This window comes from Cricetulus griseus, chromosome 6 (genome assembly GCF_003668045.3).
Source record: "Cricetulus griseus strain 17A/GY chromosome 6, alternate assembly CriGri-PICRH-1.0, whole genome shotgun sequence".
NCBI classification, from domain to species: Eukaryota; Metazoa; Chordata; class Mammalia; order Rodentia; family Cricetidae; genus Cricetulus; species Cricetulus griseus.
In genome coordinates, this window is record NC_048599.1 from 112,293,226 (window position 1) to 112,315,868 (window position 22,643).

Sequence of the window (22,643 nt, forward strand, 5' to 3'; positions counted from 1 at the left end):
TTTTATCAGATCAATCCAGTACCTTGGGCAGGCAAGGTAAAATATCAACACATCTTTTCATAATTAAAGAAATGCATCATAAACAAATGTAACACACCTTTTCACAGTTAAAGTAGTATTCCACAGCATAAACAAATATAACACATCTTTACATAAATATTCTACAACAGGAACCTAGCCTGCCTGGGACTAGCCATATAGTCAGATGTTCGAATAATTGCCAGCATACAGGAAGACTGGGGGTCACACAGCACAACTCATGCTTGGTGGTGCATGCTCATAATTCCAGCACTGAAGAGGTAGAGACAGAGGGATCAGGAGTTCAAGGTCATCCTAAGCTACATAGGGAATACAAGGCCAGCCAGGACTAAGTGATAGCACCCTTTCAAAGAAAAGAAAACAAAATTTAAAAATAAGACAGACTAGCTCATCTCTCCCTTGGTCCGGGAGGTATTCTGAGTGACTTGAAATTCGGAGGTGTCACTGGGGTCTCAATGGCCACTGTCACCAGATATTGCAACATGCACAGTTGGCTAGAAAGAAAGCAAACTTTCTACCTCTTTCACCCTTTCTTGCTACTTTGTTTTTATGCAGATACCAAAGCCATTCTTGTAGTTCATTCTCTCCCATCCCATACGTTGTCCTAACAAATGTATGATGCTACTGTCCAGGTTCTCTGCTCTTTCCACTCTTACAATCAAGTAGCCTCTAGCAGCATCCCAGGCACTAAGAACGAATGATCTCTAGGGTCTGTGCTCAGCTAGACTGAGTTGCTCAGTCATCAGCCTTATCTTAAATACCTTTGTGTTCTAGATGCAGTGTCTACATCTAATGTAAACACAATAGGTATTTAATGTCAGATGAATAGATTGAATGATATATAGATGGTAATTTCAAATTAACTGATTCAATACAAATATTTCTCTTATGAGTCCACACACAGTCCTTTGGCTGATATTCCTCTGTTTTTTTTTTTTTTCACTTTGGTTTCCTCTCTGTTTCATCTGAATTTTTAAGATATCTGTATGTTCTCATCTTTAAAGGTGATGTTAGCTGAGCAACTTTTCCGCAAAGAGTTCAACCCATTTTTGAAGAAATGGTATCGCATTATTGGATTAAGTGGTGACACCCAGCTGAAAATATCGTTTCCAGAAGTTGTCAAGTCTTATGACGTTATCATCAGCACAGCTCAGATCCTGGAGAATTCCCTCCTAAATCTGGAGAGTGGAGAAGATGATGGTGTGCAGCTGTCAGGTTGGTCGGAGTGATCACTTTTAGAAAAAAGGACTCATAGAAACATTAAAGACAGTAACAGGGGATGTTCCTTCAGTCATTTTTTACATGATGAAAATTAACCTTAGCTTATCTAAGTTATTTTTTATTTCATAAGGATCATCAAAGTGCTGTACCTCCTGAAAAATATGAACAAAAACAAAAAAATGTTTGACTCGAAGGCTTGCTTTTGCATAAGTATATCATTACTAAATCAAACATCAAGCACTCACTATGTTCTTCCATTACCCCTCTCTCTCTCTCTCTCTCTCTCTCTCTCTCACACACACACACACACACACACACACACACACACACACACGCACACACACACACACACACACACACACACAAACACTTTCAACTTAATTTTTGATTGACCCACAGTGTACCAGAATTTTTCTAAATCCTTCTTTGAGAGGTTAATAGTTCTTCCTTTGTGCTGTCATTCTGCTTGTGTCTCTCAGAGAGAATAATTACATTATAATATATATCATATATAAAATATTATGTATATAATTTTTAAATTTGATGATAGATCCTACTACAACTATCTTGTTTTGTTTTTGTTTTGTTTTGTTTTTGGCTTTTTGAGACAGGGTTTCTCTGTATAGCTCTGTAGACCAGGGTGGCCTTGAACTCACAGAGATCTACCTCTGGAGTGCTGGGATTACAGGGATGTACCACCACCCGGCTACAACTATCTTATTTACTGTAGAATAAAACTACAATCCTGCTTACATTATTTGGGAGGGTTAAATGATTAGGAGAAAGACAGAGAAAAGTAGAAGAAAATCACAATAATTAAATGCAAAGTTTAAACAACACAAAACCATCCCTCTTTAAATAGTATACTTTTCACTCAGTATAACAAAAATAGAATTTGTCAGCCTAAAATTAAAATTTTATTCAAGAACAAAAGTGGATCCCTGGGGAGATTTTTGTTTTTGTTGTTTGTTTATTTGGAAGAAAGATGTGAATTTCACTAACACTTTCTGAATCTTATCTTGAGACAGGGATAACAGCTAATAGGAACAGAGCCATGATTACCATACATAAACATGTTTTCATGTATGGTAATAAATGGGTAAAGTCATGACAGCAGATTGAGGTAGGGCTGTACCAATACTCTACCCAATGAAAGACACACAATGGTAGTGCATTCCTTTATAGCACCAAGGTGCTTGTCTTATTGTACCATGCCATTTTGGGTAATCAGACCTTCTACCTTTTCTGTTAAGATTTTTCCCTCATTATCATTGATGAATGTCATCACACCAATAAGGAGGCAGTCTACAACAATATCATGAGGCGGTATTTGAAGCAGAAATTGAAGAACAATAAGCTCAAGAAACAAAACAAACCAGTAGTTCACCTGCCACAGATTCTAGGACTGACAGCTTCACCTGGTGTTGGAGGAGCCAAAAAGCAAGCTGAGGCTGAAAAACATATTTTAAATGTAAGTCATTGAGTTAGTGAATGACCAAACAAGCTGTGTCTATGTCTTAGGATTTTAAATGGTGTTGAGAATTCAAGTGCCAATGTCATCAGTGAAATGAAGGCTATTTGCTTTGCCTCTAGAAATTAGCCTCAATTTTCTACAACATGTGATATCCTTCATAAATGCAAGCAATACAGAGCGATAGCATAATTGCTATGAAGCTAGATGTAATTAATGAGAAGAGTTACAGAGATGGCTCAGCCATTAATGGCTAGGCTCACAACCAAAATTAATGAGGTTTGGGTTGAGTAGAATGCCTGTGCAGCTACGTCGTCGCTTCTGCACTTGAACTTCATGATCTTCTTGATAAAGAAACATAGTTAAACTACAAATGTTGACAATGTTCATTCCTGATGGCTTGTTACTCCATGACTTTCAAAGCAGCTTGCTTTCTGTGTCTTTTTCCACTATGTGTCAGTTTAGGATACAGGTTATTCAAGTTAAAAGAGGAAAGAGGCAAATGCAGTGGTTCCTGCCTTTAATTCTGGCCAAGTGGGAAACAGAGCCAAGCAGATTGCTGCTAGTTTACATAGTGAGTTCCAGGCCAGCTAATGCTGCTGAGTAAGACCCTGTCTTACCCTGGCTTTGGGGATGTGAGTGGGGGGAATGAGAAATAGAAATAGGAGGATCTTTTATTAAAGATGTACTCATCAACTTCCCCATATGGGGGTGCCATTTACAGTGCTGCTGTTGGTTTCAAGTGAGATCATCAGAGTCCTCAGAAGCCTCCCATTGTAGGTTGAATTCAGTAGAAATTATTAAATTAAAAACCATTCAGAAGAGTGTTGTCTCCAAAATATAACTTATTATGGGAGTAAAAGCCTAACTTCTACTTAGGATCTAGGCACAAAGAGTAAGGCAGCCCCTCCCTTTGTGCTGTTCTCTTTGTATGTAGAAAAGAATGAGGCTAAGTCCTATATAACATCTACAAAATGGAATTTAAAGGACAAAAAAGGAATTAGAACACACTTTTAGAAGATACCAGAATATTATTGATCATTGATTGATTGAATCCATAGTAAGCAATGCTAAAATGCTACAGTTAATAAATAATGTTGCATATTACTTGAATAAAATGTTATGCTATATATTTATGCTAAAAACTTCATGTTACACTTTGCTGACACAAAAATATGCATTCAATTGTAAGAATACTTAAAGTGTCTCTTTTCCAGATATGTGCCAATCTTGATGCATTTACCATTAAAACAGTGAAAGAGAATCTCGGTCAACTTAAACACCAAATAAAGGAACCATGCAAGAAGTTTGTGATTGCAGATGACACCAGAGAAGTATGTTCTAAACATTTCACACTGTCTGTCAACACTATATTGAATTGAAAGATGGCAGGGGTTATCTTACATTGACTGACCAAATATTTCCATTAACATTTTTATCAAAAAGCCATCATTTTATACTTTTAAAAATTGATACAAGGCACCAGTACTTAGCTACAGATGATTCTTGGAGGAGTGGAAGTATTGGACTGAGGAGCATTGAATGGCTAAACTGGAGGGATTATAGGTGTTAATACATTCTTACTGTCTTGGTGTTTTACAAGATTGGTTTTTCTGAAGTTTGAGGGAGCCATTTTGTAGCACTTGGGAGTACCAGTAGGAAATTCTCATTTGTGTATTTTCTTTCTTTGGAAAACAATGATTGTAGAAAAGTGAATTATTTAATGTACTGATGCTTTTTTGGTGAATATTTTCACTAGTTAAAAAAAAAAACCAGCTTATAGCCAGTTTGGATGTCATGTTTGGTAGATTATTCCAAATCTTTCTTTTGTAGAATTAAAACCTTGAAAAATTTTAGCTATGTATGATAAGTTTAATTCCATTGAGAACCCACCTCATAAGGCTATTGGAATTAAATGATGGGATATGTGTGCAGTCATACTCAAGATGTTATAGGCACCAAACCAGTGTACCTCTATAGTGTACCTATTTTTACTCTGAAATAGAGTGATGCTGGCATGTTGATTACACTGTACTCACTGTTACATTGTTGTCACTGGGATTTACCTGACAAGCTCAAACTCATGATTCTATTCATCACCACCCAAAGACATTTCACTGGATTTTCTTTTGAGAAGAATTGCCATTCCTTTTTTTCTTAACTTTTAAAATTACTCTAAATTAAAGTTTGATGCATAGAGAAAAGCACAAAATGTGACCATGGATTTTCATAAATTGACAAATCATAAAATAAATTCAGATAATTACAAGCTCCTTCTCCTTCCAGTCCCTATGCCAAGGGAAACTATTAGTTTTGACTGATTTTGAACTTTATCCAAGTTGAATCATGGAACATACATGCTTTCATATCTGGATTTTTTCCAAATGATGCCAGTTGCTTTTTTGGGGGGAAGTAATAGTAATAGTAGTGAAACCTGATATTCACATAGGAATGTGATCTAAATACAATTAAAGACTTTCTAAATAATTGTGACATTGATTTAATAAACATTTGTGATTGCCTTTAACTTTCAAGGTTTGTAATACTCACTTCACTTTTTAAAAAATTTAGATTGGCAATTTTATGATAGAGATTTTTGGTGTCAGGATTGGTGTGTCTTGAAGGTAGAGGCAAAATGATAAAACCAAATGTAGTGAACAAAGAAGTGGTCATGGACTATTCTGTTACATTGTCTAGCTAGTGATTCTGAACCAGTTAAATTATAATATGTAAATTGCATTTTAGATTTTATTTATTTATTTATTTATTATGTATACAACATTCTGCTTCCATGTATATCTGCACACCAGAAAGGGGCACCAGATCTCATAATGGATGGTTGTGAACCACCATGTGGGTGCTGGGAATTGAACTTAGGACCTCTGGAAGAGCAGGCAGTGCTCTTAACCTCTGAGCCATCTCTCCAGCCCCTGTAAATTGTTTTAGTACAGACAATGCCATTTCTTTTTTTTTTTTAACTGTCTGTTTTAATGACAATTGCTTTTCTATATACTTCCCAAAAAGTTGTTGCCAAACCCCAAGGACAATTTAAATATTTTTAGACACTTTTTATGTATAAGACTATGACTGGTCTCAATTTCTGCATATGATGACAAATAGATACTAAGGTTCTTTTGTGTGTATTCAGTAATTGCAAAATTATTGGTTGGAAACACTGGCCTCACACTGCTTGGAAAGCTGTAGAAATGGCTCAGCGGTTAAGAGTGTACACTGCCTTTGTCAGGAAGCTCTGAAGAGCAGGACAGCCCGTTGCTAAATGGGTCTTCCTCCAAGGAACAGGAACACCGGGGAATCACCTCTGTCCCCAAGCTGGCCTCTAGCAGAGAGAGGGACTGGAGTAGCCAAAAGGCTGTTCCCAGGCTCTGGGTTGGCAGGGTGCGAGCAAATGGAGTAGAAAATAATGAGCAATCAGTGACTCCAAGGAGAGCCCGCCTGCCAAAGCCAAGAGGGCTCTCATCAGGACTGTGCTTCATCTCCACCCCACCCCCAGTTCACCTTGCTGATCATACAATGCCATTTCAAACAACTCCAGTAATATGTGTACAATTGCTTTTAGAATCCATTTAAAGAGAAACTTCTGGAAATTATGACAAGCATCCAAACTTACTGTCAAATGAGTCCAATGTCAGATTTTGGAACCCAACCTTACGAGCAATGGGCCATTCTAATGGAAAAAAAAGGTAATTTGGGTTTTGATCTAACAGTTTTTTCCTTGTTTACACCATGATTTTACAGATCCTCTCAGACTCTGAAGCAATCTGAAGGCAGATGGAACATCCAGTAGAATTTCTGTTTTGTGTGTAGGGCAAGCCCACACATGTTCAAGCTCCTCAACTAAGGAAAGAGGTGTCAATTCATCCAGTTTTCACTTTCATTTATTATATATAAAGTATTAAGGCAGCTATCAACAGCTCTGTCTCCAAAGGCAATTTCCCTGACGTGCTTTTCAAGCTATTCAGATATGGTTCAGGTCCACAAGTCCCGCTCACACTGAGCTCAAGCAGCAAGCTTTGGCACTGAAAACCAACCCCTTCAGAACCCATGGCACCTATGGAGCTTTGCCCATTCCAACACCACAGTGAGATTGGCTTCTGAGCCATAACCTATTCAAGGTTACAACGCATCGTAGGATGATTCTCTGCCCTTTGCCTCACTCACAGAGTTTATTCTTCCACAGCCGCTAAATCTGGAAATCGCAAAAACCGTGTCTGTGCAGAACATTTGAGGAAGTACAATGAAGCCCTCCAAATCAACGACACGATCCGAATGATTGATGCATACAGCCACCTGGAAACTTTCTATAGTGACGAGAAAGAAAAGAAGTTGGCAGTCTTAGAGGACAGTGATGAGAGTGAAGATGACGCTAGCGGTCACGCTGAGGAACTTAAGGACAATGTAAAGAAATCTTTGAAACTGGATGAAACAGATGAATTTCTCATGAATTTATTCTTTGGTAAGACTCAGCCTAAGGCAGAGCCCATGTCCCTGCACTGACCTTCAGACAGGGACTACTGCTTTCTTTGAATTTTCCAGAACACCTTCAAAATTCATCTTAAACGAAAAGAATTCTCATGAAGGGTATGGTTGATAATTGATATCACAGGTTAACTTAATTGTGTGATCATAATTAATCATCTGATCATTCAGTTTCATTGCCAAGACAATTGCAATTATTTCATTAAATAATCTGAGCACTAAATGTATCACAAGCTTACCTATAGATGAGTCGTGTCTTAGTGCATCATTATGTAAAAACTGCCAGTATAAAATTTTTGTTTAGCTTATTGATGCAAAACTAATTTTATTTTTAATAGTTTTAATTTTAATAGTTTTTAAGTTCATTTCTTTAAGTAGCAAATAGAAATTAGGCATATGTGTGGTACACAATAGGGTGTGTGTGTGTGTGCGTGCGTGCGTGCGTGTGTGTGTGTGTGTGTGTGTGTGTGTGTGTGTGTGTGTGTGTCTGTGTGTGTGTGTGTGTCTGTGTGTGTGTGTGTGTGTGTGTGTGTGTGTGTGTTTAGTGGGGTAGCTAAATCAAGCTAATAACATTAATAATTATTTTTAAAGATAACAAGAAAATGTTGAAAAAACTAGCTGAAAATCCAAAATATGAAAATGAAAAACTCATTAAATTAAGAAAAACTATACTGGAACAATTCACAAAGACTGAGGAATCATCTCGAGGAATTATTTTCACAAAAACTCGGCAGAGCACCTATGCACTTTCCCAGTGGATTACGGAAAATGAAAAGTTTGCAGAAGTTGGAGTCAAAGCACATCATCTGATTGGAGCAGGACACAGCAGTGAAGTCAAACCCATGACACAGGTACAACATCCTTTTAGGGTTTGTTTCTTCCATTAGCTTGTCTTCTCTAATTGCTTGTAACGTTTCTCAATTCTTTCACCATCTCACAAACAGATTCACAGGGATCCCTGGTATCTGGCATTTTGAGTTAATGGCAGGCTAATATGTTAAGTGTCACTTCAGAACTTCCCTTGCTTTTCAGGAATTTCTGAAATTTGGTGCCTCTTGTAAAAATGAGTAACATTTACCTTAACAACACCACAAAGAAATATTTGCAATATAAAATCCAGTGGGAATTCAAAACTGCACAGGATGTGTGGATTACAAACAAAACTGTACAGCAAATGTTTGTAAGGTGAAATCTATAAGAACCTGCAAGAGTTCATGCATTGGCTGTGTTAGGGAGAGAGTTTTGAGGTTTCTGTTCCTTTGCCATTTTTTAAAAATTATATTATTTATTGTGTGCACAGTAAAAACCACTTCTGAGAGAAAAAAGACACTTGTAAACTGTTTAAACATTTCAACTCGTAAATTGTTTAAATCTTCTTCTGAAAGCTAAATCTCCCTTGAGTCTTGCTTGAGTAGGGGATGTTCCAGTGATAGCCATCATTGTTTAACACAATGGAACAAACCAAATCTGTTGGGCCCCAGCCCCCTGGGGTCTCTGTGAGTTGCTTGTCAGCCAATAACCACAGGTGCATCCTGTTTTCTAGTCTTGGCTTACACCCCCAGCCTCGCCCCACTACACCTGGGAAAACACAAGCTCTTCTTCCACAAGCTCTTACATCTGGTTTTTTTCCTCTGTGCTGTAAGTGTATATAAGGCTGCTCTCCCCCTGGAATAAGAAAGACGAAGACGCACCTAGCACAAGTGGCCGGACATCTCTGTGTTTAACTAAATCTCCAGGCTTTCCCCTGATACTTGGACTTAGTCCTGGCTTGGAGCCACACAAATCCATATAGAGTTTAAGAAAAGAGAACTTGAAATTTCCCACTCTGACACTCAATAGCTGCTCATTCCCCGGGGAGTGGTGGTAGTGGGGTAGGTCCTTATGCGGTTTAAAGCTAGGGGCTGACAGCCCTGCAGGTTCACTGTGTGAACTGGAGCTGACTCGTCCATCCTGATATGGTTAGGCACATAACTGATCTGAGGGCCTAACCCTGAGCCTGAAATTTCATATTCAAGTACTCTTTCAAATGAAGGCACAGATGTATGTTAAAACCAAAGATGTGATTTTTTTTTAATCAATGTATGTGAAAGAATAAAGTAGAAGTGGCCAAAGATTTGTCAGGGACTTTTCTATCATGTTCTTCCACAGTGATGAGACAAACAAAAGCTCATGTTACCTTTAATAAGAAAGGAAAGGGCATGAGACAACAGACACTTAGTCTAGAAGGCTAATTTTGCTTACTGTATAAGGATAAAAGTGTGCACTGAATGCCCCAGAAGCCAGCAGCTTTGTTGAGGGGTATGAGGAAATAAAGGAGCATCGACTGTCCATGTCAGATGGTGCTTGTGCTCAGCTGTTTTTCCAGTGTAAAGGCTAGAGGTCAGATTCCAATAGACTTATATTAGCCTCCAAAGTTCACATTTTAAAAAATACTTGCTATGATTAGGCTTTAATCACATAGTCATCCATTTTCCATTTAGATTGTCTTTTGACTAGAACTTACATTTCCTCTGACCAAAGTTGAATCTTCCTCAAAGTAAAATTAAGGAGAGTGCTGCTTCCTCCTGTTCTAGCTCCCCTCCCTGTATTCTTTCTGGAATGTTCCATAGGTGTTCCCTCCCTATCTCTCCAATGATTCTTAAAGTGACCAACTGTAATATCCATGGGAAATTTTCTCAGTCTCAAAACTGATATAAATGGTTCAGTGAATTTTGGTCCCTAGATATCAGACTCTTGGGTTAATGTTTTGAAAGGTAAACCCTATTTTAGCCTGTCCCTGCCAAGCCTTTTCTCAGCCAGCCACACCTCTCCCTTTTCTTCCTCCCAAATCGCCCATCAATTTATTTCCTTGGCATAAAGAACGTTCTTCCCACCTCCAGACTGCAGGATGGAAATATTTTTGTTATTGTGTGGTAATCCCAGATTGGAAATCAAATGTTGTCTCACCATCATGTCTTTGTTCATTGCCAAAAACAGATGGCAGCAAATCCATGTATGATCTAATCCTCTGATTTACACTGACCAGTTGCAATTTATTATTTCTTCTCCTAATTAGAAGATCTGAATGTGTTTAGCATCACAAAATTTAATTTATTAAAATGTTTCCACAGAATGAACAAAAAGAAGTCATTAGTAAATTTCGCACTGGAAAAATAAATCTGCTGATCGCTACTACAGTGGCAGAGGAAGGCCTGGATATCAAAGAATGCAATATTGTTATCCGTTATGGCCTCGTCACTAATGAAATAGCCATGGTCCAGGTATGCCCAGAGATTGCTACCTAATGGGTTCCCTCTTATCTCTGTGTTCCTGTGTGGATTCCTCCCTTTTACTAAAACATCACAAAACCCCTTTAGCTTTAAGTATACATCTGTGTTACCACAAAAAAAAAAAAAAAAAAAAAAACTTAAAGAACTGCAAGGGAAAGCCTTTTATACGACTGCTGTTTGTTGAACTAGTATGGCAACCTCTTAGAATTTGACTAACTTGGTTGCTACTTGCCTACTTTGGTTGCTATTTCTATGTCCTGAGATTTTCCAAGACCATGTATAATATTGGCCCAGTGGCAAGGCTCAGAAGAGGCCTCCTCAGTCTTAAGATGTCAGCGAGCCCCTAGTGGGATCAGGAATGTGAACCACACTGTCCACAAATGTCTGACAAAGAAACCCATTCAGACCTCAGGAGGCCCTGCAGTTCTGTGTTTTTCTCCTCCAGGCACTCAACTTTTCTATACATTTAGTTTTCACTAATAAAATATTTAGTAGGGTTACAAATAAAATAAGTAAATGAATAATTCTCAGTTGGTACCCACATTTCACAGCTCTCACTAACAATTTCATTGTATGTAGAGGAGTTATCATGAAGAAAATACATGAATTATTCTTTAAAGATGGAAGGGGTTTTATTTCATCCTTTGGTGGATAACAAGTTTTTGAAGAGGAAGGTCATATGGCAGCTATCCTGCTAGAAAGCAAGGTTATTTCAGGAAGTGATCCATAAGTCAGGGGTTTCTGACTACAATATGAAAGCAGTTTGCCCTAAGAATAGCTGATAGTTACGTTCTTGAGCTAGGCACCCAAGCTTCTACTATTAACAATGTGTCCCTATCGCTCCCAGTGATCGTTCAGGTCTGGCGAGTTCCACCATGTCAGTGCTAGGTTGATTATGTGTGATTGAGTGGTGTGATACCCACGCACATATGGGCAGCACTGGATGGATGGCTGTAGTGGCAATTAAAATCCAAGAAGGAGGCATGGAGGTGGATGTAGAGGAGGGGAAGGGACCTGTGAGAAGTCGGAGGGGGCACCTGGGAAGTGGATATCATTGTATTTTGTTGTTTACACAAATGAAAATTTTAAAGAGCAACAACAAAAAGTAATGTGCCTAACTTTCACCTTCTTATGGGGGCCTCAGAAATTTGGCTCTTTATTGTGTATGTTTTCCTGGAGAAATGTGTTTAAAGTCCAAAGTGGGCTGCCAGAAATGTTTTACTGTGCTCAGAAACCCTGATGCCAAGGTCAGAGATGTGCCTTGTCCTCATTCATCCTCCTTTGAAATAGATGGCTTCGATGGTCCAAGCCACTGCTCAGGGTTTTCGTGGTTTATTTCAGTTGCTCAGGGTGAAGAGGGGGCTATAAGGGTGGTATATTATTTTGGCTTCCTAGAGTTGCCAAAATCATTCTAGAACATTGCATTAAAGAACATTTAAGTTTGAAAAAGTTTATCTGCAAGCCATGGGTAATAACTACCTTTACTAAGAATAGAGAGATCATTTGGAGACTGGGTTACCCACCAAAAACTATCCTCCCAGTCCCAAACGCAGACACTCACAGCAAGACCGATCCAGCACTTCTCTTCCTTCCTTTGTTTATGTTCTCAGGCCCGTGGTCGAGCCAGAGCTGATGAAAGCACCTATGTCCTGGTTACCAGCAGTGGTTCGGGAGTTACTGAACGGGAGATCGTTAATGATTTCCGAGAGAAGATGATGTATAAAGCTATAAACCGTGTTCAAAATATGAAGCCAGACGAGTATGCACGTGAGGTATTGTTCTTGGCCACTGCTGAATTTGGTTTTCATCTGAAAATGGCTACATTTGGTTGCCATTGATGTGTGTGTGGCTACTTCTCCAGATAGAAAAATTGTGCTGAGTTATCAGCTCCTATGTGAAGATTTGTTCTTAGTCCAGAATCACAAAAAGCCCCAAGATCTATGGGAGGGCAGGAAATGATGGGGGAATTTTGATCCTTCCAGGAAACCAAACATCAACTTTGGTAATATAAATTTAGGCTGCTCTTTTCCAGAAAGACTTGTGCCACTCACTCAAATCTACCTGGTAGTTTCAATTTGACCCAATCCATGTGTACAAACACAGAAATATTTATAAAACAACTATTGTCTGTCAGACACTATTCTAAAAACAGAGATCATGGTGACAAACAAAATATAATACCCTTGCCATGTGAAGTAGAGATAGCAATGTGTGCTGGTGAGGATGGGGGAAGAACAACAATAAACACAAATTTAACGGCATTATGCATATCACACACGAGGTATAGAATTAGGATAGGATTGTGTACCCAGGCTTGGTGGTTCATGTCTGTAATCCCGACATTCAGAAGGCTGAGGTAAGCAAGAGGCTTACCCCGTGAGTTTGAGACTATCCTGGACTACATACTATGCTCAGTGCCAGTCTGGGCTACAAAGTGATTCCTATTTCAAAAACACACAAAACGAAACAAAAACTCAACCTAGTAGGGTATGATGGAAAACATTTAACTATGTGGCTACTTTTGAGAAGTTCCACTTAGAGATGGACATTGAGGCTGGTTCTGAATGATTAAAATGTATGCAATATGTCATTTGGCTGAATCTCAGTTTACTAACAGTCATTTGAATTGGGTGAAGAAACACAGTGGGGGGGAAAAGGAATATATTTATACAATATTTCAGGAAACTTTCGTACCACTGAAGTAAAGACTGTAACTCCTATAATAGCAAACAATCCATTTAGAAGAAAATTCACACCCTTGCATATGGGTGTGAATGTTAGTTTCTTAACATTAGAATTGGCTCTACCCTAAATAGAGTTTTAGGGAAGGGATGCTTTCAAATTGGTGTGCAAAGTATATAATCAACTCCAAGGTTTCCTCGCCCAGGTTTTCATACAAATGTGCATTTTAAACCCCCTTAAATATAAAGCAAACCAAACATTTTTCACTAAATAATCTTACTATGAAGTTATCCCCTCATATTTATGAATAAAGAGAATGACCCAGTGAGATTCTTATAAAAGCTGATGTTTTAAGACTAAGTTGTTTAGGTCAATTATAGGACAATCTACTCTTCATAGGTCAGAGTCTCCCCATCTGTAGACTCAAACATTGTACTAGCTAGCCTTTCATTACATTAACGAAGTAATCAAGGTAGGGTGATTTATAACATAAAGAGGTTTATGAATTTGACCAGGAGTTAAAGCCATGAGGCTTAAGAACATGGAAGGCTCTGTGAGGCCTCACCCCCTGATCTGTTATCACATTATGGCAAGAATGCATATGTATGTAAACTTCTTTGTGCTCTCTCTGTCCTTACAAAGCCACCATAATTCAATCCTGTGGGTTCAACCCCTTAAATTCTAATCCAAGATAGTCTTTTCCCAAGGGCCCCATTTCTAAGCATACAGCTAGATTGAGTTTCACTTCTCCTAATACTATTAACACAAGACTTTGTGGATTCAATTCATGCATGAATATAGAGGTGCCTGCAGTATTCAAATGATAACAAATGAGCCATTTAGGGCCCCCAGAAGGGACTACCTTTCTTAGTCTCCCCTGAGCAAGAGATCTGTCCTCTTAAGACTTCTTAGGTGGGTGGAAGAGAAAGAACAGCAAGAAAGTGGACCGTGTACACTGTCATTGTACTCAGAGCTCCCAGAAAGAACTGCTTCTTATCAGTTACTGAGAGAGCAACTCCACTCTTCCAGTTTTAAATGTCCTTTCAACAGTGTACAGGCAACCACTGATAAAAAGTGAGAGTGGACACATAAGACAAAGTCTATTTTGCATGTCATAAAATGTCAGTCTTACTGAAAAGTTAAAATTATATCAGACATCTAGAATGGACTCAAACATCACCCACCACTTGACCTTTTACTCCATCCTTCCATTGTATTTGGACTTCGGTTGTCATTAACTATAGTAAAAGATGGTATACTAAGTTCATCTGGTGCTGTTGTCTCTTCATGTTTATCTTTTAGAGTACAATCTATCTAAGATATGTAAATTTCATCTCATTTACTTCACAAAACTATGAGAAATATATAATTCACTGTTCTCTTCTCCACACAGATTTTGGCATTACAGGTACAAAGTATCTTGGAAAAGAAAATGAAAGTCAAAAGAAGTATTGCAAAACATTACATTAACAATCCATCATTAATAACACTACTCTGCAAAAATTGTAGTATGCTAGTCTGCTCAGGGGAAAACATCCACGTAATTGAGAAGATGCACCATGTCAACATGACACAGGAATTCAAGTGAGTGCATCAAGATCCATGTTTAACTTTCTTTAGTAGAGGTGAGGTTAATGGCATTGTAAACATTCTGCTTGCATAGTGAAAGTAAGATTTTCTTTCTCTTCACAACTTTCCCTTTTGTAGTCCCTCACATATAACCTCATCTCTTATGTCTGTCTTTAAAGTAATCTCCCTTGAGACAAAGAGTAAAGCTAAGACACAAAGCCATTTGGATACAAGATACTTAATTTACAGATGTCCATATCTGTTCTCAATTATTTTGAATGACTGAAAAGTTAAAATAATAGCAGACTTCAAAGGAAACCCGGAGATAGCGTGGCACTTGTGAAGTATATTAGGATGGTGACATCCATCTGATTTGTCACAGAAATCCTGGGGAGAAAAAGATGAGAAAGAACAAGGTACAAGATAACCAAGCCATGTGGGTGATCATCAAGTCCACTATGATGAACCCATGGCTGCATATTGTCATTTTGTCAAGTCTCACCAGTGATCCTTCCTATGTGATCATTTTAGGAGACTCTACATTGTAAGAGAAAACAAAGCACTGCAAAAGAAATTTGCTGATTATCAAGCAAATGGAGAGATTATCTGCAAATGTGGCCAGGTGAGTAAACTCTAGTGGGTTCAGTTTTACCTTGAACAAAAGGAATGATGAACTGAATGGGCATTTGATTTTTTCCTCTCTCTCTCTTTTGTTTTCTAGGCTTGGGGAACAATGATGGTGCACAAAGGTTTAGATTTGCCTTGTCTCAAAATAAGGAATTTTGTAGTGGAGTTCAAAAATAACTCATCAAAGAAACAATATAAGAAGTGGGTGGAATTGCCTGTCAGATTTCCTGATCTTGATTGCTCAGAATATTGCTTGTGTAGTGATGAAGACTAGATCTTGATTCGTGATTATTTTAAAATGTTGCCAACTCAAAATTTAATATGATTTTGATTGATGTTTTCATTATACCACTGAACTAATGCCAGAATATATAAATGATGGTTTTGTTTTTGTTTTAATTTATGTAAAGGACACAATGCACACTTCTTACTGGTTGTAAATGTAATTGTTAATCTAAATTTTCAATTTCCTGAGATCTAGAATCACCTGGGAGATGAGCTTCTAAGAATGCCCTTAAGGGATTGTCTTAAGTTAACTAAGGTGGGAAGACCTGCCCATTGTGGGGCCTTCCATTCTCCAGGCTTGAGTTCTGGACTATATATAACTGAGAAAACTAGCTGGGACCACATTTGCACTTATAATTCTGCTTCTTGACTGTGGAATGCAATGTGACAAGATACCCCAAGCTCTTGCCACTGTGATGTCCCCATGGTAATGGATTATAACCTTGAAGTAGGAGCTACAAGAAATCCTTCCTTCTCAAGTTACTTTGATTGGAGCATTTTTATCACAGCAATAGAAAAGTAACTAAAATAGTAGGGATAAAGAAAATTTACCAATAATACTCATTAGTGTAGAGTGTTACAGTGTTGTGGAAAGTACCAGAATATAAATGAGAATCCAGTATACTAATCCCAGCCAGTTCTATCACTAATTGCTGTGGGATATTATTTTAACTTGGCAAACATGTGTTACAATTGTTTATGCTGTGGGATATTACTTTAACTGTATAAAGGTGTGTTACTTTTGTTTAAGGTGCATTCGTTTAATTATGTAAAGATGTGTTGCATTTGTTTTACCTTGCTTCCTAAAGCACCAGATTGGTCTAATAAAAAGCTAATTGGCCAATAGTTAGGTAGGAGAATGGATAGGTAGGGCTAGAGGGCAGAGAGAATAAATGGGAGGAGGCTCTGGAGAAGGAAGAATGAGAAAATAAGGAAGAGACAAAGAGGGACATACTCAGGGCAAGAAGCCAGGCAGCTCACCAGCCAGCCAGACACAGAGAAGCAGTGAAAGTCAGATATACACAAGTAAGAAAGGTAATAAGCCTGAGGCAAAAGGTACATAAAGAGAAGCAGGTTAATTTAAGTTAAAAGAGCTGGCCAGAAAAGAGCTAAGCTAAGTCCAATCAATCAAAGCTAGTAAGTCTCCGGTCATGATTTGAGAGCTGGTTGGTGATCCAAAAAGAAAAAGCCTGGTACAACTGATTTTCAAATTTTTTTTTTGCAGATTTATTTTATGTATATGTGAGTTTTGCATGCATGTATGTATATATACCATATGTATGCCTGGTGCCTCTGGAGGTCAGAAGAAGCCACCAGATCACCTAAAACTAGAATTATGGGTGGTTGTTAGCCACCAGGTGGGTGGTAGGAATCAAACATGGTCCTTCACATGAGCAAGTACTCTTAACCACTAAGCCATTTCTCTGCCTCTCTGTCACTCATTTTCACAATCAAATTTCCCTCCTCAGTTCATCCTTCTTCACCTCCTCCTTATGAGTGAAATGTTGATTACACTATCTGCTCTGCTTTTATTAGCTTGCTGTTCTTGTACAACAAATGGATATGGTTCATGGATTAATACACACTTATTATAGCAGCTGCTTTGTAGGTCAAATGTCTAGATGTAGTTTTCTCACAAGGCCAAAATCAAGGTTTCGGCCAGATTGTTCTCATCCAGAGGCCTTCAAGGAAGAATCCACTTCCATGCTCACTCAGAATTTGTTTTCTTGTAGCTGCCTGGCTATGATTTCTGCTTTCTTGTTACATTTCCACCAGGAATTGCTCTCATATCCCAGGAATGCTTTATTCTGTCTGTGGCCTCTTCAGGAACCCGCCCTAGCACATATCATGAGTTTCTTCAGGGCCAGCAGGACAAACTCTCAAAGCTGCTAAGGAATCTCAAGTAAGTTAACTACAGTAACAGGGACACGATACATTACGTTTTGAATTAGGCACCCTATTGATAGGCAGATGTGATAGGTAATCTCACTTTTCAATTTGATAAGATCTACGGTCATCTGGGCTAAGATCCTCTGGGCATGCCCACACTCAAAGCAAGGAGATGATTCAAGATATGATTATGAACTGACATAATCTGGGAAGGAATCTTGGGGGTCATTTTAGAATTTCACCATCATCCCATTTGTTCCTTTTTTGCTAATATAATGTACATTCATGGCCAAGCTCTTTGACAAACAGAAAGCACTGTAAAGTAAGCAGTGTTACTAAATGTAGCATCAAGCAGTGTCAGGCTTGCTTCCTCAGCCTTCGCTTCTGCAAACATAGTACCATCCTGGAATGCGACCTAATCACAGAGTAGTGGCTACATTGAGAACAGTTCTAATGCATGTAAGATTACCAGTGCCCACGGACAGAGTAGCTTGCAGTCATTCCAGCCTTTACATGGGATTTAGCAAGGAACTGATGTTGAGGGCTTAGTAGGGAATGAAGAACAAAGACTGCCAACATTCTGACTGAAGAGTAACAACCCTGGAGGGTAATACAATAAATATGTTATTTGGAGATGGAAAAACAGGGCCAGTTGTCTTCGCTACCGGGCCTGCACCCAGCAGTAATGGAGCCTCTCCATTGTCACAAAAGAGCCATGTTTGGAGACCATAACTTCAACCAGCCATGTAACTGACACCAAGTCTCATGGATGGCTTGTCCCACAGAAACAACTACCTCTGATGAAGAAGGGAATGAAGACAGGATTCTTTTGTGGTTTTGGTTTATTAGCTTAATCCCATATTAAGATATTTTGAATCTTTCATTGATGAGACCTGAGTGGAGACGAATATACTAATCAGAGCTCTTGGGAATATAAACGCACAAAGGGTTAGTTTTCTTAAAATACCGTAAAAATTCCATCTGACTGTATTTAAAGTATTTCTCTATTCTAAAATGTTTTGGAAACCATGCAAGAAATCAAATATCTAAGATATCTAAATGGATTACTGTAACATATGTACTCTGTTTTTGAGGTATCAACAAATATTGGGCTTTTTGTCAATGTTATCTCATTTTTTTCAATAAAAAGAGTTGTTGCTTCTTTAAAGTTAAAAGTATATATTTCAGATATGGTATAATTTAATATGTGATGACACCTGGAAACTTGAACTATAGAAGATATATTTTATTAAAAAGCAACTATAGTTGTTGTATCTTGAATAATTATTACTGAATAGTGTAGAATCCTTAATATCATAAAGTTGATTAATGAATGTCCTTAGTCTGACTTTAGAATGCCTTAGTTTTAGTTCTTTAGTTGTTTGAATGGCTTTCAGAATGTCATACCACACACACATCCGTGTTTTTTCTCATGAACCATAAGTGGTTGGATTAAAGTTTCCTAAGCACCCTAACATTTTCATGGTTTGGGATTCTGGCTCCCTGTCTGTACTTTTGTTCTAAAGCATAGCTGATAAATATGAAATGATTTCTCAAAAGCTAATAGTACATATCACAAGTGTTCAAAGTGAAATATGCTATAAAAGAAGTAGATATTTTCTTCTCTGTAATTCAATAGCCACTACAGCAGAAAGTACTGCCTTGGAGAAAACAAGTCCCAGATGTTGTTTTCAACTCAACTGATGATGCCAAGGAAGAGTCGGAGTTCCCCTTGCCATTATGGCTTTTAAGATGTGAGAGTCTCAAATACATTGAGAAGTTAGGAAAGAACAATAAAAGAGAAAAATAAATATCTGCATTGTCTAAGTTAAATCACCTCCTGGGTACCCTTGTCATTTTGTACTTTAGCTAATGCTCCTGCTACAATATTTTTCTGGTCACTCTGATCCTTACTCAAATAAATATGAAATCATTCTTTGCCACTTCCCCTTCAGCATATATCTTTCATGATTTTTCGAAAACAAAATCCAGATGTCACTTCCCAGAATTCAGCTACATTGCATTTCCAGAACAGAAATGGAGAGAACTTGTAAGGAAAGTATTGCTCACTCACTCTTAGCATAAACACTCATGAAATTGGTAAACAAGTATGTGAGTCAGAGCAATAAGCACAAAACAAGACACAGACTTGATGCTGTTCTAAGAATTCTAAGAATCATGATGTTAATTAGAAACTTATTGTTGCCTTATTTAGTCTTGCTACATACATCTTTGTTTTTGTAATTAGAGTGTGGAATAAAATAAACTCAGATGTGGGTCATTACTAGTTTGGGGACTTTGAGATTAAGCCACTAATCTCTTTGAAGCCAAAGGAAATAATAACTTCCTTGAAGAGATATCATGGAAACATAGGCACTGAACTGAACAATGCCAGCAGTTAGCATGTATAAGAAATAACCTTAGACCACAGTAGTTGTTGCTAGAAGAGCTGAAGCCTCTATAGCAGCCAAAGATGCAGAAAGAGCATAGTAATAGTACGTTTTAGATCTGCATTTGATCTTTAAGTAAACTGCATGCAAAATTGGAGTCTGGCATATCAACACTTATCATAGAGGGGCCATCCCAAGAAACAGTTATAACCAGCATTTCTGTTGTTAATATGCCATTCATGGTGGTTAAAGGGAGGATTTAGTCTCTCTGTGCAAAACAAAGATCAACATAAATATAAGTATTGTATTCAATCATGGCTTTCAGACTTAACTAGGTCTATCTAAGAATGATTTTAATTATGTTCTGTCTTCACCTAAGGAACTGATAGTAATGCTGTATCAATGACTGAGTTAGGAACTACATAAGAAAAAGAAACTGAGTTATTATTAGTAATGCTTGTATAGCACAATTTATAGTTGCTTTCTGTTTGTTCCTAAGTCCTTAAACATTTTCTCAGATCCTAAGATACAAAATGTGAAATATGGATCCTTCTCCAGGGTTTAACTTGCTGAGTCTGACTGATCCTCCCCACTCCTCACATCTGTTCCAACCCCCAGAGCTATTACTAACTCCCAGCCTGGACCAGGAATCCAATACCAAATGGTCAGTCCTGAAGATATACACATATAAGTAAAATTGTTATACACATACAAATCCAGTGCAAATTGAACAGGTTGTGTTTATATATTTAGGAATACACATAGACAATAAATACACATAGCAATTAAAGAAAAAAGAGACCATGAATTTGAAAGAGAATAAGGATGACATGATAGGGGTTGGAGGGAGGAATTGGGGGGGGGTGTAATTACATAATAATCTTAGAATAAAAAAATCATTAAAAATATGAAATATGAAAATGTTGTAGATATTCTGTGCAATATTTAGAAAACTTTCAAGTTTTACCAAGTCTTTGTTTATGTGAATTTTTTCTCTTTTTTTAAATTAATTTATTTTTTACATTCCAATCCCAGTTCCATTCCCTCCTCTCCTGCCATTCTCTCTACCCCCACATCTGTTTTAAGGAGATGGTAAGGCCTCCCCTAGGAAGTCTACTGAGTCTGTCCCATCATCTCCTTGAGGCAGGATCAAGGCACCTCTCCACTCCCACACCCTGTGTCTAAGCTGGGCAAGGTATTTCTCCATGTAGAATGGGTTCCTGTAAGTCAGCTTGTCTTTACCCCAAATTAACTCCATTAGCACTTCTCTTGAAGATGAAATGTGAATAGAGGTTAGCTCTATTTATTACTTTATAAGTTTTAAATACAGTTAAAGCCCAGGTCCTAAGTAGGACCATGGGCAGAAGACTGATCATAGTAAACAATATTTAACCATGTGTCTAATAATATACTTGGGCTGTAATGTTACTTGAATATATTTTACTTCCTTAGTTATCTTATGCAAATGTTAAAAATGGAATTTCTGTGATAAGTATGAAGACAGGTTCAAGTGATTCATTTGGTTACAATTAAAAGTACTTAACTAAAGATGACTACTCCTAACATCAATGACTCCTTTACAACTGGTCTTCTGCTGTCCTTTGTGAGCTTATATGTCTTCCATCCTGGGTGATTGAATTTCTGGACGGCTAGTTCTTTCAGTTTGGACAACTAAACAAGCCAGGAACACTATATCATGTCTATCAAACTCTGAGGATTTTTATAATACTAAAATGACTACAATAGTTGACTTAAGGTTATCTTAAGCTATTTTCCCACATGAGGCTAATGTCAATCTAGTGTCACACTAAGGTGAGTTTCCTAAGACTAAATTACTCCTTTCCTTAGGATTTGACCTTTGTTTGAATTTGTATCACTTTTCTTTGATAATCTGTGGTAAATTTGTGTTGAGTTTAAAATTATAACTTAACTTTTTTTTTTTTTTACAGAATATATCTCCCTTGATAAGTGAATCCTAAATCTCTCTCTAAAATTTTAATAATCTGTGTAAAATTGTGCCAACCAGATTTACATACATACACACACACACACACACACACACACACACACACACACACACAATACACTGAATGTCACTACCTCATGGGGAAAATTTCATGTAATATCCTGTAAGCTCTGTGATAAGCATCTTCAGTTTTTCATTTTTTTAATTGTTATTTTATTGTGAGACACTTTTTCCCTTAGATTCAGTGAGAATCTATTTCTCTCTCTCTTTTTTTAAAGATTTATTTATTTATCATGTATATACTGTCCTGCCTGCATGTTTGCCTACATGCCAGAAGAGGACACCAGATCTCATTATAGAGAGTTGTGAGCCACCATGTGGTTCCTGGGAATTGAACTCAGGATCTCCAGAAGAGCAGTCAGTGCTCTTAACCATTGAGCAATCTCCCCAGCCCTAGTTTTATATTCTTACAATTTACTTGAGATAAAATATAAATTGAAATAATTGAAATAAATATTTTTAAATGTTTTACTCCCAGGAAAGGATTGGTTGTGTTTCATACCTAAGAGAAAAAGCAATAAATAAGCCAAGAAGAGAATAAACAAAATGAAATATTAGCAAAAGATTAAAATACATTCACCTTAAGACAAGTAACAAAGAAATGAGAGACACAAACTTACCTTAAAAGGATATGCTAGTTCTTCCTGCACTTAGTCAGCAAAGATACTTAATGAATT

General features: G+C 37.6%; 1 protein-coding gene across 2 annotated transcripts in view; it reads left to right on the top strand.

Moving 5' to 3' along the window:
- Positions 1–19,386, top strand: part of Ifih1 (interferon induced with helicase C domain 1) — a 53,421-nt gene extending 34,035 nt beyond the window's left edge. Inside the window, exons 6-16 of one of the 2 annotated variants that reach the window (XM_027420316.2) lie at positions 1,044–1,254; positions 2,514–2,731; positions 3,949–4,065; positions 6,309–6,432; positions 6,930–7,205; positions 7,820–8,079; positions 10,339–10,488; positions 12,108–12,269; positions 14,573–14,763; positions 15,280–15,370; positions 15,470–15,649. In XM_027420316.2, coding sequence (XP_027276117.1) covers positions 1,044–1,254; positions 2,514–2,731; positions 3,949–4,065; positions 6,309–6,432; positions 6,930–7,205; positions 7,820–8,079; positions 10,339–10,488; positions 12,108–12,269; positions 14,573–14,763; positions 15,280–15,370; positions 15,470–15,649 — 1,980 coding nt within the window. Of the gene's footprint in view, positions 1–1,043; positions 1,255–2,513; positions 2,732–3,948; positions 4,066–6,308; positions 6,433–6,929; positions 7,206–7,819; positions 8,080–10,338; positions 10,489–12,107; positions 12,270–14,572; positions 14,764–15,279; positions 15,371–15,469 lie in introns of both variants that reach the window. The other variant, XM_027420315.1, reaches the window with a different exon arrangement.
- The last annotated feature ends 3,257 nt before the right edge of the window (positions 19,387–22,643 follow it).